Source organism: Myxine glutinosa, chromosome 1 (genome assembly GCF_964187855.1).
Source record: "Myxine glutinosa chromosome 1, kmMyxGlut1.1, whole genome shotgun sequence".
In the NCBI taxonomy this organism is placed as follows: Eukaryota; Metazoa; Chordata; class Myxini; order Myxiniformes; family Myxinidae; genus Myxine; species Myxine glutinosa.
Window position 1 is genome coordinate 106,880,257 of NC_136261.1, and position 18,292 is coordinate 106,898,548.

At 44.5% G+C, this 18,292-nt stretch overlaps 3 protein-coding genes across 6 annotated transcripts in view; 2 read left to right on the plus strand and 1 right to left on the minus strand.

The window, feature by feature from the left end:
- Positions 1-2,108, plus strand: part of ECSIT (ECSIT signaling integrator) — a 30,028-nt gene extending 27,920 nt beyond the window's left edge. Inside the window, exon 8 of the mRNA XM_078775846.1 lies at positions 1,604-2,108. Coding sequence (XP_078631972.1) covers positions 1,604-1,971 — 368 coding nt within the window. The 3' untranslated portion in view covers positions 1,972-2,108. The remainder of the gene's footprint in view (positions 1-1,603) is intronic.
- Positions 2,031-14,247, minus strand: LOC137427318 (cerebellar degeneration-related protein 2). 4 transcript variants are annotated; one of them, XM_078775879.1, is made up of 7 exons: positions 13,966-14,245; positions 9,201-9,313; positions 6,237-6,385; positions 5,931-6,140; positions 5,285-5,574; positions 4,712-4,786; positions 2,031-3,206 (listed from the first exon to the last, which is right to left on the minus strand). In XM_078775879.1, exons 1-6 carry the CDS (start codon positions 14,039-14,041, stop codon positions 4,752-4,754), a joined length of 873 nt encoding a protein of 290 aa, XP_078632005.1. In that variant the 5' UTR covers positions 14,042-14,245; the 3' UTR covers positions 2,031-3,206; positions 4,712-4,751. The 4 variants fall into 4 exon arrangements, with proteins under 4 accessions (XP_078632005.1, XP_067972856.1, XP_067972846.2 ...); XM_068116755.2 differs by having other exon boundaries at positions 13,951-14,189; XM_068116745.2 differs by lacking the exon at positions 4,712-4,786 and having other exon boundaries at positions 13,966-14,247.
- A 1,027-nt stretch (positions 14,248-15,274) lies between these two features.
- The window catches only part of HID1 (HID1 domain containing), a 107,551-nt gene continuing 104,533 nt past the window's right edge, over positions 15,275-18,292 (plus strand). The window contains exon 1 of the mRNA XM_068116764.2: positions 15,275-15,391. Within this exon, the coding sequence (XP_067972865.1) occupies positions 15,326-15,391 (66 nt within the window). The 5' untranslated portion in view covers positions 15,275-15,325. The remainder of the gene's footprint in view (positions 15,392-18,292) is intronic.

The window sequence follows — 18,292 nt, forward strand, 5'->3', positions numbered from 1 at the left end:
AGTTATGCATCATGCTTTGGAGTGTCAGTTTTGCCAAAGCCATTTCTTGACAAAAGTTAGAATCCTGGACTGGTTGCCACCAACGCAGGATACTTATCTGAGGGTGCAGGAATTTGCAATTTGGTCAGGGTGGTAGTTATACCCCACCTTCTCTTCACAAAGGACACAGTGGGATCTTTACCATCAACCAACTAAACTATCAGATGGGACCCTCCATTTAACGACTATCTGAGGGACAGTACACACATTGAATAAGCACCCAAAATATGAAACACCAGAGTGACAGTTTATAGCTGGGCCGAGAATCGAACTGAGGCTGGACCGCACTTTCTTGAAGCAAGTTTGCATTCCTCTATGCTACACTTCCAGCCCATGTCAGAGTTGATAAAATAGGTACAGATGGCAATGCAATTCTCATACTACAATGGCACTCAGTGGAGAGCATAACTTGGCCAGGTTGAACATTTTAGGTTTTGTGTCCCACTGATGGGTCGGATCTGGATTTCAACCAAAATCTAATCGGCTTGGTCTTGTCACCTTACCAACTCATCCACCTGGTTTTGTCATAAGTCGTCAATAACTTTGAGATATTGTGCTACATATCGTTTTTGGTTCAATGCAATTCAATGGTGAAGAATTACTTGTGAATTAAAAAAAAATTCTCGTATCCAGATTCCAGCAGTGCCTCTGTGCAGCACATAGAGACAGTATTGGGAGGGAGAGGGGGTACAATAATTGATTGCGTAATTAAAATCGATAAATAACGATCGTAAAATAATTTCTTAATCAATTGGCTAATAGCATACCTCAACCACCAGTGTTTCACCCAAAGTTGTAACTTTAAAAAAAGTCATTAATCGTAAAATTATATAATTAATCGATAAATTAATAAACCAAAAATAGCCTTTACAGCCAAATCACTTGGTCATTGTCGTGTCCAAATATCAGCTTCCCAGCTCAAAAGGTGGCTGAGATGTTGCCCAGATGAGAGGAAAGTCGATAAGTTCTTAATTAATCGATAATAATTAAATAACTAATCAATTAATTGATTAATCAAAAAACAAAAAAAACATAGTTTTTGCCAAAGCACTTACTTGCTCACTATTGTGCTGAAATTTCAGCTTCCCAGCTCAAAGGATGGCTGAGATATCGCTTGGACAAACAAAGAAAGAAGAAACCTGAGTGAAAACCGAGCACTCCCTTTCAGCGCGCATCATCACCAGGCCCCCCTCCCCCGCTCCCACCCCGCCCCCCTCCATGCCCGGCGATGTCATGCAGCGCCTGGGGATGGAATAGGAAAGGAGTGGTGTACAATATCTAATTGTTGTAGTTCCAAACAGCAAGGTAAAATAACCAATATGCTCATTGTGAGGTCGACTGCACAGGCTTTGGCAGAGCAGGATGTTCAATCACAAGGTCAGGATGGTAAATGTGTAAGTGCATTAATTACACTGATTAGATGCCTGCTGTAGTATTCCATGGCTAGCCTCCAGAATTTTAACTTTTGAGTAGAAAATTTATTCCTGTTGCTGGATGCATGAGTGCTCTCTGGAGTGATCTTCCTCCCTTGACAAATTGTTTTTCTCCCCCTTGGCCTCATCAGTGCAGGAAGGCCCTGTGTTTGCAATGTGTGTAGCTGGAGATGCGGCCCACGTAACGTTGGCTCACTGGATCACCGGGCTTCAAGAGGACAACCGCATTCTCACACAGATTCCTGTCATCTTTCGGATGGCCACAGAGGATGACGACTTGGAAAGTGAGCAGAGCGACTTGGAAACGGGGAAAGAACAGCAGTCAGAATCGGATGAGGAGCCAGAGCATGACTCTAAACAGGGGCAGTGCCAGATACAGGGAAGCATGTACAGTGGGGAAGGAAGAGCTAAAACCTGCAGTGAAATTGAGGAGACCAAACTGGACTGTCAGGATGACGAGTTAGGACAAAGACAGAAACAAATGGCGAAGAAGCAGTGAGAACGCAAAGCCCTTAAAAGAAGCGCGTGTTGCATTTCAATGTGGATTTCAGAACAAAATTGTTTTCCATCCTGTATGTTTTATTTATATGTACAGTATTACTGCGTTTTGGAAAATAAACTGAAATATACATTGTTTTATGATCTACACTTTGTTCCCCCAAAATTGAAAAAGTACAAATACTTTTACTCTTGCAATCAAAATAAATTATTGCCATTTTATGCCGTCTTCTCAGAGATACAGCAAACACTGAATAAGTGGTAATAGTTATGATAAAATAAGAAATTGACCAGTGGTTAAGTTGTTGTGACTTAATGAAACTTAGCATATTACATGCATGATAAAGTAAAAAAAACAAAAAAAACATAGCACCTGTTGTGTGTAGTTCTGGGAAATTTCTTCCTGGACTTTCAGGGTTAAGGTGAGGGCCTTTGAACTTTCAGATGTTGCATTTGCTTCCCCAGTCTAAAGAAGGCTGTTCAAATCAAACATGCGAACCACCCGGTTACAGTGCAGAAGCCGTCACACTCGAAGATAGCAAGCAGTGTAAATCTGGTTTCATTGAGCCTCCAATAAGACCGGACCACTTGCTAGCTGCAGTCCAGGCAGGAATTTGGAATTTGTTCATGGCGCCGGCGATAATTCACTCGCTCTTTGCGACAGACACAGATAGGATCTTTAACGTCCACCAACTAATGCTAGCAGACGGAACGCCCAGTTTAACGTCTATCCGAGGGATGGCGCATGCGTTGATGCATCGCCGTGATAGTTTATAGCTCGGTCGACATTCAAACCCAGGAGAGACAGCTCAGCCCAAACCTTAATCTACCATTGCTATGGAAAATGAAGTCTGACATAAATGCACGAAATGGCATCAGTTGCTGCATGATAAAACGAGATTCATTTGCAGCCAAGTCATCATTGTAAGAATGAAGTTTTCACCACATTTGCTGACCACATTTGCATAAAAGTATTATATTCTACGTTTCCTGCTTATTACGATTGACTCGTTGAGCCGTTAACTCCAACCACAGCGCTGGCCCCACGGAGCCGAGCAAAGACCTCTTGAAACAGCTGTTTATACTCCGGTGTACTACGGCTCTCAGGAGAGGTACGGTTGGAGCTGGATGGTCTTTCCTCCTGGCATGCGGCCAGATGCTCCTCGTAACGATGCAACAGAGTCTGGTACTTGGCATCGATCTCCTGTAGGATGGAAATTCCCTTCGTGCAGATATCTGAGGTGATTAGAAAAGAGAGGTAGAATAAAAATGAGTCACTTTTATTTTATCTAATTATCTACATTCCTTTAGCTCTCTCAAAGTACATTAATATACAGTCATACCCCGTTTTACGCCATTTCGACCTACGTCAAATCCGACTTTACGCCACTCTTTTAGAGTAAATTTCAGTTCAGCGAATGTCATTATGTGCGACTTTACGTCACGCCTACATCATCATCTCCTTTATCTCGAAGGAGGAGAAGACCATGCCAGGCTACAAAGTCGCGAAGGAGCGGTTAATGCTAATGCTTGGGGGTAATTGCACCGGCGACTTCAAGCTGAAGCCGCTCTTGGTGTATCTTGGTGTATCATGTGTGTGAGTATGAGGATGAGCTTTAGGCGCAAATGAGGAATTTAATGAGGATCTTTGGAATGAACTTGGTGAAATGAGGCATTGGTCGAGAATGGTTGTGTGTGTGAGAATCTGGTTATCGTTGAACTTGGTGAAATGAGGCAATGGTCTGGGCTGACCGGAGAAAGTGTACGAGTGGTGTATTGAGGACATGTGCAATGGTGTTGAGTGATTGACTTGCATTGGGTGCAAGTGGATAAATGGAGAGAATACTTAGTGTGTGGGAATAAATGGTGTGGAGTGAGTAGTGTGGATTGAGTGGTGTGGAGTGCATGGTGCGAAGGAGTGGATGGGGGAGGATGGACCCCTTCACGAATACCCGGGGAGGGTAGTTTAAAGTTAGGTAGAGGGAGTACGTAAATTGTTTGGAAATTGACATCTGTGGTGCAGGGAGTAGCAAGTTGTTGTTGATGCATATCCTTGTAAAGAACCGATCGACGTGTGCATGTGCACATGTGCATGGATTTGTAAATGCCTGCCTGTACGTCATCGTTTCTGCATATATCGCATCGTCCAAAAATAAAGCAAGCTACTTCGGCCGCTCGAGGAAAGACGGGGCACGCCTATGACTCGGAAGCGAGCGTCGATCCCCGGGGCAGCCGGGTTCACGGAACCCTGAGCTCGTTCGTTCGTCAGACGACACGACACGGCCACCGGCGAAACTGCTCCGACACATTGGGTAAAGCATGCCGTGGTGAAGCGGGCCGCGGAGCCACTCGGCACAAGCCAGCTCACGGTCGACACGTCCGTGCCGGTCACCCCGTTCGAGGAGAAGACCCGACCGATAGAAAACAACGGAGGGACTCCCGACGGGGAGCGGCAAAGATTCAGGGCGAAGCCGCAGCCTCCTCAACAATAACAAGCCAATTAGATTTTGGTTCAAGTCCAAATCCAGGTCTGGCCTATCAGTGGGATACAAAACGTAAGCTGTTTAGCCTGGCAGAGGTATGCGCTCTACCGAGTGCCGTTCTAGTTTTCCACTGCCTCCATATCTTGTCTTTGCCCCCCTCTGCCAGAATTCTGCCTCTCAAGCTCCTTCAGTGTGCCCTCAATATTCCAATACCCTCCTCTTGATTAATCTTTCATTCAATCCAGGCTTACTGCTCACCTTCACTACTTTATTCCTCCTTTCTCACAACTGGAACTTCTCAGAGGTGGTCCAATCCCATTGTTCCCTCGAAGGCTTTAATATGGCAATACACAATCACACGTCATCCTCACCTATGATCGTTTTAACTCCCATAAACCAATTCCAGCTACTCTTCTTGTCTGCAGTCTTCCTCCATAATTTTCCTATTCATTCAACTGATGTTTCATAATATCTCCAGTCATCTTGCTTTTTTGAGAGTCTTAGACATTGAATTCAAAATACCGATGGAAAATATATATTCAATGCAAAATTGATTTGTCATGGATTAACCGCTATGATTAACAAGTTGCCCGTGATCGCACGGGATTATAAACTGGGGTGGGATGGAGATGGCAAAAATGCAAATGGCGCCTCTTGTCATCGAGCCGGCAAGCTGGGAGCAATAATTCGCATTTATTGCCACGTCTGATGCAATTTAAATGCTCTAATGGCAGCAAGGTTGAATATATGTAGTTTTTTGATGTATTGGTGTCAAAGCCAGTGACCAATTGCAAATAGTGGGATTAATACGCCTTTGTTTAATGACCAAACCTGCAGTCTGTCCGCAATCCGTTTCACCGTTCTCTATGTTGCCTCCATCGACTTCTGACGATTGGTGCATCGGTTGTTTTGCAAGGGCTTGTCTCGTTTCCGCCACGTCGGCCTCCAGCATTTCCACCCTAAGCATGAGCTCACGGGCACGTTGCTCCCATGCGGCTGCCTCGGCACTCGTGGATAAGAGCCCATTTTCAGCTTCAGCTCGATGTTGCCGCTCGACAGCAAGAAGGAAGGACATGGCTCGTGCCGTTTGAGGGGATGGTGAAGTTGTAGATTCTAGAGTTCTAAAAAACCAGACATAAATGTGTTATACTGATGGACGGCACTCGGTCTCAATGGCTACGGCACATGCAAAGTAAGACATTTCACTTCCGAAGAAGCAAATGGGGGCAATCCCACATCCAGAGTGCCATTTGGTTAATTGCACTAAAGTAATCTTTTAAGATCAGTACATCTGACATTAATAGCAACTCGAAAGAAAATGTTTGAATCTGATATTGATCTTTTATTATAAATGAGAAGCTGAACTTTGGATTCCTTTTTAATCAGGTTTTAATGTAACCCATGATACACTTTTAGGATCTCATTTGTAAGATGGACACACACAGATATAACATTACAAAAATATATATATACATACCTTTCCTCCTTAGGAAATACAGAATTAGACAAGTTCTCAGGCAGGGAGTGACGTCGAGAACGGGCCAAGGTTGGGCCATACCACATCTCACCCTTCATGGTGACCTGTGTGGTACCCACAGAAGACCCGACTCGTCCAATAGTCCTTGCTCGCGTTGCCTGCTCGACTTCTTCCAACCGCGACTGCAGCTCCTCCACCAGTTCGCTCAGCCTCGATGTGTAAAATCAGGTTTAAGAGTTAAAGATTACCTTGTGAATATTCTTCGTGTCAGCAGTAATGCCACGAGACGCAGATGCAGATGCTTACCACTGCTCGTGGTGATGACCTAATTGTTCCGCTTTCCTGAGTCGTTTCACCTCCAGCTCTGCTTCTCGTACCGTGGCTTCCGCAACCTCTGCAGCTCGAGCAGCTTGCTCGTTGGCACAACCCAGCACTGCCACACGCTGTGTAAGATGCTGCCAAGACCACCATCATGTGTAATTGCTTCCATCACAACCAATGAGAAAATTGTATTCAGCCTGTATTAAGGCTCCCAATGGAGCGGAGCACTGAACTGCTTGGTCAGCCAAATGTACGAGTACATACACTCAAGCTTACCAAGTAATTAAACCGAGTTACATTTCCAACCCAACAATAGAGTGTCACCCATGTGATTTGTAGGTCAGGTGTTGCAGAGCTTAAGCTGGATAATTAGTTGGAGGTAATGTGCAACCAGGTCTCCATCAAGTAGCACGTGCTATTGAAATGCAAAGATCTCACGTGGGCTTTTCAAAACGAATAGGCCAATGTATGCCGATACCCCATTCCGGTTCAAAATGAATGCTCATCGCTGAGGACACTATCACGGCGGCCTAGCCTCGCCTCAGTAATGATGGAACCGAGAGGTCAAATTCGGTATGGAATCCCAATCAAACATGCAATTCCTACTTATACTGCATTCATTGAGAGAACTCGTCAACAAAGAATGACTCAAAAGTGAAATGGCAAAAAAAAACCAGAAGACTTCAATTCAAAGTTGTGTTTGAGGAAAATAAGTATAAACTTAAGCGATGTCAAAACCAGTGACCAATTGCAAATTCATAGTTGGATTTGTTTCCTACAGAGTTGAGTTGAGGTCAAATTCCTGAAAATGATTTTGGTGCAGGTGTTTTTTTGGCCCCCAACTGGATGACATCCCAGCCGGGGCTTATATGTTGGGTCCTTTCAGACCCTCGATCTAGAGCCTCTACTTGGACACATTTCTTTCATATCTGGCACATGCATGCAACGACATCTGGGCGTGAGGCAAGCCAAAACAATTTTGAGATCAGAGCCAAAAGCTATGGGACACACAATTTTATCTCCAAATGTTGGCGATTTAAAAAAAACAACATTACGGGACAAAAATAGCACAGGATTGTATATGCTTTTGGGAACCATTATTTATTTATTTATATACACTTTACCATCACTGCTGCCACTTTCAATTCTTTATAAACCTTTACCATCACTACATAGTCTCAAATTCTTTATTTATATACACTTTACAATCTCCACTACACTACACACCTAAACACACCTTTGAAGCCATTTAAACAACAAAAGGCCATTTAAATATTTAGCAAATTTCCTCCGACAATTCCGATGTTCCACACTCTGTTACAGAGCATTGGTGCTGCCAATGGAGCTTTGTGGCAAGGATTATACTGGCTGGTTCATCAAATTTTTAATGTTAAACAAGCATTCTGCGTATTGCGCTGCAATACATGTCCCCTACCGGCAGTCTGTCGTCCGGAAAACTGTTGGGGAAATTACCAAGGGTTATTTACCCACAGGTTCTGAATCGTTCCCAATCGCTAATTACCTCAGGACGGGCTCACCTGTGATTCGCACTCGGGACTTCGATGTATACACCTTGCAGACAGGTCAGCAGAAGCACCATAAATAAGTTGTTGATAAAGAACCTTTCGAGTCACAAAATATCAGTAATTTATTATATTTTCCGGTTCACGATCAATGATCGATGTGTATATATATATGTTGTTCGGTTTGGCTCCGCCCCTCCCGAAAGCGCGCGCTGTCACGCTGTTGACATTCGCGAGACGAGGCTGAGGGCGCGTGGTGCGGCTTGAGGAGAACTCCAGAATAAACAAGAGATATCCATTAAAAAAAAATATATATCGTTTAATTAACGATATCTGCCAAACCACGTGGCCTATCGCAAATTCCAAAAGGACATTTTAGTAGACTGACATGCTGAACAGATCTGTGAAGTTTCCCCTCGATTGGATCAAAAATGAGGGAGGAGCTCGGTTTTAAAGGTACATGCTTAAAAACGTCATAACTCTGAAACCATGTGATGCATGACGTCATGCTCGCTGACTTTTGTTCGTCATGGGTATGCGATTCTGCCTGCAAAGTTTGGCCTCGATCTGTTCAGCCGTTGCAGAGAAAAAGGGGTTTTCGTGTTTTCACGAAAAACAATATGGCGGCCGAACCACGTGACCTGTGACGTCATAATCACCATTAAAATATTCTACAGACCGAGCCCACTACGGTGAAAATTTGACCTCAATCGGTCCAATTATTGCAGAGAAATTGGTTTTTAAAGGAAATTAAAACTTTAAATGGCACTAAGTTAAGGATCATCAGAATTACCAAAATTCAAAGTGCCATAACTTTGTCAAAATTGATCGAATCGTCGAAACTTGACCTGTAACTTATCATGAGGAAACCATGTGCCAAGTTTGAAATCATTAGCATTAAGCGTTTAGAAAAAAGGTCCGGAAAACTGTTCTTTGCGTGACGGACTGACGGACTGACGGACGGCGTGCAAACCTATCGTCCCCTCCGGTGTAAACCGGTAGGGGACTAACAAGCATTCTGAGTATTGCGCTGCAATGCATGTCCCCTACCGGCACTCTGTCATCCAGAAAACTGTTGGGGAAATTACCAAAGTTCAAAGTGCCATAACTTTGTCAAAAATGATCGGAACGTCGTAAAGTTTGAACTTGATCTGTAACTTATCATGAGGAAACCATGTGCCAAGTTTGAAATCATTAGCATTAAGCGTTTAGAAAGAAGGTCCGGAAAACTGTTCTTTGCGTGACGGACTGACAGACTGACAGACGGAGGGACGGAGTGCAAACCTATAGTCCCCTCCGGTGTACACCGGTAGGGGACTAATAAACTTAGCAGACGTATCCAGCTAGCAATGTCACATCAAAATTGGACAATTGTACCGGTGTTCATGAAAACGTTTGCATCGAGTGGAATGGTTCTCCAAGTTACCCGGATTTGATAAGCCTGCTCCTGATTTGCTGTGCACACTTTTTCAAGTGCTGTGTCAAGCTCTGCGTTTCTTTCCAACAGCATCTTCCCCAGCTCTGCTGCCAAGTGCACATCTGTAAAAGAGCACGGAAAAGCCAGACCTAGTTCACGAAAAGATCAGACAAGACAGAATTCACGGTAGATTTGTGTTCCTACTCGCAATGGAAAGGCCCAAGGCAGATGATAAACATTATACATGCATGTTGCACAGCCAAACTTTGCCAGGATTGATAATTCCTGGTACACAAACGTCATAAATCACATCTCCATACTGTCCAGAAGCTTTGATACTTTTGCTCCACTCAAAACATTGAGTTTTGCACAATGAAGGCAAATCAAGGAAAAAGAAGAACTTTCTAGCTTGTGGCACTTAGTCATGGTCAATGTGATTGATTATTCATTATGCCCACCACCCTGATCCATCAACCAGGCACTCATCCCTACCTCCACATTACCTTCAAACTCCTGCACAAGTACCACCTAATACCATCACATCTCTTAAACACCTAATACGGGATCTACTGGGGTTGATCCAGCCCACACTTTCTTCGTAAACACCTCCAGCTCTGTCGTATCAAATGGAACACCTGGATCCATCAGCCTCACCAAACCTTCCCCCCTCCCTCCTTGTATCCGGGACCCTCAGACTTCTCCTTCGATACCTGCCAACACTCCAGATCTGGCCTCGTCCAACACCTCATTTGTGGGAGCAAAATGGATTTTCAAAGAATTTTCCTCCTTCCTCTCTTCAGCTGGCACTTCTTTTCCATGGCCTGTAAGTCCTTCCTAAACTCCAACACTTGCCAGAAGAACATCATATCTGCATTTCTCTGATAAAGATGATGAGGCAGCAAAGAGGTATTTATTGGCATAATAGAAATGCATACCATTTATCAAGGTGGAAATCCACAATTGTACTGCAGTAAATTTCGTATCTGCATTTTGGTGAGAAGAAATAAGGAGAGAGTGAAGGAATCTTCAGAATGTCAGATACAGTGAGTGCCCTCCATAAGTATTGGAACATTGAAGTCAAATTTGTTAATATTGCTATATACTCAAGAAATTTGGATTTGAGATCAAAAGATGAATATGGAGATAGATAGATTTCGGAGATATAGACGTGCAAAGTTTTTCGGTTTTTCCAAGATGGCGCCCGTACCACGTGACCTGTGACATCATAATTATCATGAAAAATTATACAGGAGGAGGTTCACTTATGGTGAAAATTTCCTGTCAATTAGACCAACGGTGGCAGAGAAAATCATATTTATTCTGTGCGGACAGACAGACAAACACTCAAATGCAATATCCTCTCCTCTGGCGAGGGCAACAATGAAGTATTAGTTCCCAAACTGATAGTTCTAAAATTTAGTTTCTTTTGATTCCGGGATTAAAATATTACGACTGCCAACTTAGAATTAAATAATTAAAGTCTGGATAAATTACTACCAACTTGGCATTAAACTCTAGGGAAGTCAACTATCCTGTGTATGGTTGAGGGAAGAAGAGGAAGAGGCAGACGGTGTATGTGCTGGATGGATGGGGGTAAAGGATGCAACCAAGCCGTCTCTGCCAGAGCTTCGGGTAGCAGTGCACGATGGAGATGTTTGGAGAAATCCGATCAGGAATGTCACCAGAAGTTGGACACGACTTGACGGAATGAGAGAACTTTAAGTCATATTGGTATTATCGATTCTAGGGGTATTTAAAAGCAGCTTATTGATGACAACTGCCACCCCTACCAATCCATACTGCTATCTCAATATGGCACACCGTGACCTTTCTGTCCTGGCTTTCTTTGTGCATTGACAAACCCCACCTTGGTCTGGAATGCAGATCAAACCCTCACCCGTACCCTGACCTTGGTCAAACCACACATTACTGCTTGACATGACATTACTGCTTGGTTTTCATCTCATTTCAATCATATGCACCATTCACCTGTCTCAGCTTGTTGTAGAAAATGGAACGTAAACAAAGAGGAATGTACAAATAGTCAATGGAAAGCTACCCTGATGTGCAAGCCAAACCCAAGAAGAGATCTGGAAATGTATTTCATCCGACAATGTACTTCGTTTCAGACACAGACATGTAAACGTCTCTCTTGAATGGCCTGCCCAAGGGCACGTACCGTCATGAAGCCGTCTCATGGCAAGGATTACTTCGGATGGTTCGCTGTTGCCTTCCCAACAGTATCAGGGCAGGAATTTGTCATTTGTTCAGGGTGCCGGTGATAACTCGCTTGCTCTATCAAAAGATAACTTGTGATCCTTAACGTCTAACAATCGATGCGAGCAGACGGGACACCCAGCTTGATGGCCATTTGAGAGACAGAGAACTTTGCGATATGACGCTCTGTCTGCAAAACACCAATGCGACACCGTAATTCTGGTCAACAATCGAACCAAGACGACAGCTCAAAGGTGAGATTAACAAGACAAACCGAACACCCGGGCTGATCTCAGGATCCTTTGTGAGTTTCGAGAAAGAAACTGTCCAGGCTGTGACGTCCAAGGCACATCCATTGTTGGAGTATGGCAATATGGTCTGGCACCCTCGATTCCTGATGGACAACAATAAGGTTGAGGAGATCCAGAGACGAACTACAAGGATGATTCCCTCGTCATGAGAACCTACCCAGAGAGACTCCGGTGTTCGACTATGCACTCACCTTTCTACCAGCACCATCGTGATAACATGATCTGAACGTTCAAAGTGTTCCATGGAATGGACCGCAGTACACAACATTTCTTCACTTCGGTGGAACATCTTTCAACACAAGACCCGGTCTCTCAAACTCTGTGTGCCGAGGTGCAGGTTAGACGTGTGAGGAAATGTTTCCTCAATCAGATGAAGACTGGAACAGTGTTCCTGGAATGTTGTGGATGCTCGATCTGTTGAATAAGCCTGTTGGCTTAAGATCTCGGGGTCTTGAGTTTGAGGCCTTGTCGTGCCATTAAATATCACCGGGTGGGTTGACTCGGCCTGTCATCCTTCCGAGGTCGGCAAAATGAATATCAGCTTTCTGGTGCTGGGGGGCACTGCATCAGCGGTACACCTACACTCCCAGCAATGATGCAACTGGCAGTCACAGGCCGCATACAAATTAATAACAATTTGTTGAATTGTATACATGTTGTAACTGAGTCTGTCTCCCTAATGGGGTCTACAGGGTGAGTCAAATCCCAGGACTCGGTTTTAGCTGCTCATAGAAGATGTATTTTATACCATCAACAAGGGTGAGCTACAAGCCCCAAGAGTAATAACATATTACAGTAATAATAATAACATATTACAGTAATACAACAATTACAATACATCCTCAGACATCGAGTGCATCCGTATGACGTCCACCGTTGTCACAAGATGTCAACCAGTTTTCATTAACTTCATCTTATCTGAAAATTCACAAATGAAATTTGGTTTATAAGTTTTCATGTGAAGATCTTCCTTCATTGTTCAACGTTCCGATGAATACGAAACACCCAACTCTGCAGAACGTTTCTGTAATGATTTCTTTGGAGATCTGAGAACAGATGTTTTAATGTTTTGAATTCCCAAATCACTAATGTTTGGTCATCTGCTGCATCTGCTGTCGAGTACACTTCCAGCATGAAATTCCTCTTTTCCCAAAGATGAAGATTTGACTTTGACGGTGCTGACTTCCCGAAACGCTCCTCGAAGTCTTCTTGCACCTGGTTCATCGACTTCTTCGTGTTTCTCCTCTCGTGGTACCACACCACTGCTACCAGACTCTCTTCCACTGTAAATGGATTGGTGTCTGCCATCTCGGTTTAATGTATTATTTGTATTACAGCATCTGAAAAAGAGAAAAAAGTATAAATACATGGTATAAACCAGAACGGCACTCAGTAGAGAGCATACCTCCACCTGGTCGGCCATAACACTCAATGGTGAAGAATCACTTTGTAAATTCTACTAGCCGGATCTTCAACAAAATTGAATCGATTCTTCCTTGTCAGACACAACCTGTCCAACAAGTTTCGTCCAACTCCATCCATAACTTTTTGAGATATCCTGCCATGTATCGTTTTTACCCCGATCTCCCTGTGGTGAAGAATCACTTAAGAAAATTAAATAATTCTCATATCCGAATCCACATTCAGATCTTCACCAAAATCTAATCATTTCGTCCTTGTCAGACACCCAACCTGTCCACCGAGTTTCGTCCGAATCCGTCCACAACTTTTGTTGAAATATCCCGTTCACAAATAAACAAACAGACATGGGTGAAAACATGACCTCCACCCACCTTCGGTAGCAGAGGTAACAAATCTTGTCCAAGCGTCTCAAACCGTGTCCTGGGACTTATGACTCACCTGTGATGTGGACAATCTGTGGTTACCTGAGCGTTTCAACTTGCACTGACCGTCACCCGTGAGCCCTCCAAAGTTTAAACTGCATCATCTATTTAACCCAACACCGTCCATAGAGATCACAAGATCTACAGGACAGGACTACCGGTACCTTTACTTTTGCAGAACTAGATACCTGCGCGCATAACCTGCGTGCCCACCTGGTTCGGTGTACACGTGATGATATTTATAGTCGTTCACATTGCTACAAACTGCACTTCATTTCCGACGTTAAACCAACGGTGCCGTGAAATGAGCGGTGAGTGGTGGTGACCATGTTCGCTCTTCTCCCGGCACATTAACCTTTCCCCCCTTCGAGCTCGCGACCTCCTCACCTCGTCCCATCTCACCTTGTTCGAGGCGTCGGCGCTCGTACCACGCGTCCATCTCGTCTGTGATTCCCAAGTCATGGAGGCTCGCCAACATGGCCCGTGGTAGCCGGACGGAGGTCGTTAACAACACGAGTCGGGATTGTCAAATGTCGGGCGAATTGATAAAGGTTTTTCAAACGAAAATAATAATCACTCGACCGTCTGAAACATTCGTCAATCTTTCATCATCCTTTGTGGTTCGAGCTCGGCTTCCCTCGGACGTGGCGCGGCATGTCACGTGATCAATCTCCGTATTCCCATTGGTTGCTTTTTAAATCTCGGTCTGTTACTCACGTCACGGTCTAATTCCTTTGAAGCAAAACTCAGTTTTACCCTTTTGATGGCATTTCCGAACACAAATCCTGGATAAATGAGATTCCCGTTAATACTAAATTGTGTGAATGTGGAGCCGTGAGGCATTCATTATTCGTCCCTTATTTCTGTGCTGGAACCCATTCGGTAAGGAAGGACTGCAGAGTGAATGGTACTCGGCTCATTGGTTCTCCAGTGCGGATTTGAATAGGTTGATGTACACTTGTACTTGTACTTGTACTCATAGCAGTCGCATTGAATTTGATGACGTATCCTGGTACGCGATAGTGAATTTTATTTGTTGACTCTTAATAGCCTTATTCTCTTAAATAACGCATTCCTGTGCAGTTCATGTTCGCGCTCATATATACATGAAAGTATACTTTTAATCCTATAGAAGGAGCGTTATAACCATAACGAGCAAAGACACACAAAATAAAATTCCGCAAAAAAATTCAAAATCTTCCCTTTTTGGGCGGTGTATAGGCAACGAAACGCTGCCTCGCATGTTCCCGGAAGTATGATGTTTTGTTAATGTGAAGGTAGGGCATGGCGATTGTGACATATCACAGGTTCGACGATGTGTTCGGCTTGAACTGCATGAAAATCAAAATTCCGGTGGGTGGAGACAGCCTTACTTCGAATGACGTCATTGTGGGTGGAGTCAGGCCATCTGGCCAGCAATGGGTGAAAGGGGGAAACAGACGGAGAGAAAACTGCCGCTACTTTAATATATAGATTATAAATGTGGATTTGAATGTTAAAATGCCCGATCGAGCTACTTACAACCTTCATTTTTTATTTTTTGGGTGTTTTCTCGTTATTGATCAATTTCCGGTGAGGGCCACGTATTTTGATACATTACACTATTACAGTGATGTCAGTACTGTAATGAGAAGGACGGATATCTGGCTACCATCACTAACACAACAAAAATCAAAAACACCAAAAGTCGGACACGTGGCTGGATGTCGGATGAGCCGGAAGTGTGTGAGTGACGTCACGCTAGGTAGCGGCCGCGGCAGCCATGGGTGGCACGGAGAGTAAACTTGGATTCCGTAAGGCGGTGATACAGCTCACAACGCGAACGCAGGTACCTCGGGGGAAGGAAACTTTCGCGGATTTGGTCGGGGAGTAACCAGGGCGGCATCTCGAAGCTGCAGTTTGCAATGGCTGTGTGAGTGTCTGTGTGGAATAATAAGATTATAATAAGGGGTCATTGACCCGGCGGGTGGCATTCTCCCCGGGATGTGCGCTTGTTTAGCGATACGTGGGTTTCTCTCTCTCTCTCTCTCTCTCTCTCTCTCTCTCTCTCTCTCTCTCTCTCTCTCTCTCTCTCTCTCTCTCTCTCTCTCTCTCTCTCTCTCTCTCTCTCTCTCTCTCTCTCTCTCTCTCTCTCTCTCTGATCGATATGTGATCGCTGGATATTATGGGTCGATCGCCTGGATGTATGATAATCATCTCTAGCTCTATGATGCACATTGTGCTTGGGTTGGAATCGCGACCCAGCTATAAACTGCCATCCTGGTGTTTCACAGGCAGGTGATTCGTCAACAGGTGTGTGCCGACCCTCGGATGTGTCTACCTGTCCAGGGTTGTAGCCGAGTATCAGTTTCGGCAAAACCAAGGCTCTGCATAGGACCTGGTGCATGGTCCAATGGTCCATGGTGACCATGGTGATCGAACCTCACGAAAGGTGACCTAATAGGGGGTCAAATGGAAACGTGCTGACAGTGGAAACACAGCAGGACAAAACGAGGGAGGGAAGGAACAGGAAAAGAGGAGAGAGATGAGAGGAGGGAACAGTAACCTGCAAGTAAGATGTTTGTTTAGGTGGGGTTAATGGGGTAGAAAAGATTATGGTTAGAGATGTAGGTTGCGGTGGTATGAAGAGTGCGGTCATCGTTAGAGATGTAGGTTGAGGTGGTATGAAGAGTGCAGTCATCGTTAGAGATGTAGGTTGCGGTGGTATGAAGAGTGCGGTCATCGTTAGAGATGTAGGTTGCGGTGGTATGAAGAGTGCGGTCATCGTTAGAGATGTAGGTTGTGGTGGTATGAAGGGTGCGTTCATCGTTAGAGATGTAGGTTGTGGTGGTATGAAGAGTGCGTTCATCGTTAGAGATGTAGGTTGTGGTGGTATGAAGAGTGTGGTAATCATTCGAGATGTAGGTTGCGGTGGTATGAAGTGTGCAGTCATCGTTAGAGATGTAGGTTGCGGTGGTATGAAGGGTGCAGTCATCGTTAGAGATGTAGGTTGCGGTGGTATGAAGAGTGTGGTCATCGTTAGAGATGTAGGTTGCGGTGGTATGAAGAGTGCATTCATCGTTGGAGATGTAGGTTGCGGTGGTATGAAGAGTGCAGTCATCGTTAGAGATGTAGGTTGCGGTGGTATGAAGGGTGCAGTCATCGTTAGAGATATACTATAGGTTGCGGTGGTATGAAGAGTGTGGTCATCGTTAGAGATGTAGGTTGTGGTGGTATGAAGAGTGCATTCATCGTTAGAGATGTAGATTGTGGTGGTATGAAGAGTGTGGTCATCGTTAGAGATGTAGGTTGTGGTGGTATGAAGAGTGCATTGATTCATCGTTAGAGATGTAGGTTGTGGTGGTATGAAGAGTGCGTTCATCGTTAGCGATGTAGGTTGTGGTGGTATGAAGAGTGCAGTCATCATTAGAGATGTAGGTTGAGGTGGTATGAAGAGTGCAGTCATCGTTAGAGATGTAGGTTGTGGTGGTATGAAGAGTGTGGTCATCGTTAGAGATGTAGGTTGTGGTGCTATGAAGAGTGCATTCATCGTTAGAGATGTAGGGTATGGAGTGCGGTGGTATGAAGAGTGCATTCATCGTTAGAGATGTAGGTTGTGGTGGTATGAAGAGTGCATTCATCGTTAGAGATGTAGGGTATGGAGTGCGGTGGTATGAAGAGTGCATTCATCGTTAGAGATGTAGGTTGTGGTGGTATGAAGAGTGCAGTCATCATTAGAGATGTAGGTTGAGGTGGTATGAAGAGTGCAGTCATCGTTAGACATGTAGGTTGCGGTGGTATGAAGAGTGCGTTCATCGTTAGAGATGTAGGTTGCGGTGGTATGAAGAGTGCAGTCATCGTTAGAGATGTAGGTTGCGGTGGTATGAAGAGTGCGTTCATCGTTAGAGATGTAGGTTGCGGTGGTATGAAGAGTGCGTTCATTGTTAGAGATGTAGGTTGCGGTGGTATGAAGAGTGCGTTCATCGTTAGAGATGTGGGTTGCGGTGGTATGAAGAGTGCAGTCATCGTTAGAGATGTAGGTTGTGGTGGTATGAAGAGTGCGGTCATCGTTAGAGATGTAGGTTGTGGTGGTATGAAGGGTGCGTTCATCGTTAGAGATGTAGGTTGTGGTGGTATGAAGAGTGCGTTCATCGTTAGAGATGTAGGTTGTGGTGGTATGAAGAGTGTGGTAATCATTCGAGATGTAGGTTGCGGTGGTATGAAGAGTGCGTTCATCGTTGGAGATGTAGGTTGCGGTGGTATGAAGAGTGCAGTCATCGTTAGAGATGTAGATTGCGGTGGTATGAAGAGTGCAGTCATCGTTAGAGATGTAGGTTGCGGTGGTATGAAGAGTGTGGTCATCGTTAGAGATGTAGGTTGTGGTGGTATGAAGAGTGCATTCATCGTTAGAGATGTAGGTTGTGGTGGTATGAAGAGTGTGGTCATCGTTAGAGATGTAGGTTGTGGTGGTATGAAGAGTGCATTCATCGTTAGAGATGTAGGTTGTGGTGGTATGAAGAGTGCGTTCATCGTTAGAGATGTAGGTTGTGGTGGTATGAAGAGTGCAGTCATCATTAGAGATGTAGGTTGTGGTGGTATGAAGAGTGCAGTCATCGTTAGAGATGTAGGTTGCGGTGGTATGAAGAGTGCATTCATCGTTAGAGATGTAGGGTATGGAGTGCGGTGGTATGAAGAGTGCATTCATCGTTAGAGATGTAGGTTGTGGTGGTATGAAGAGTGCATTCATCGT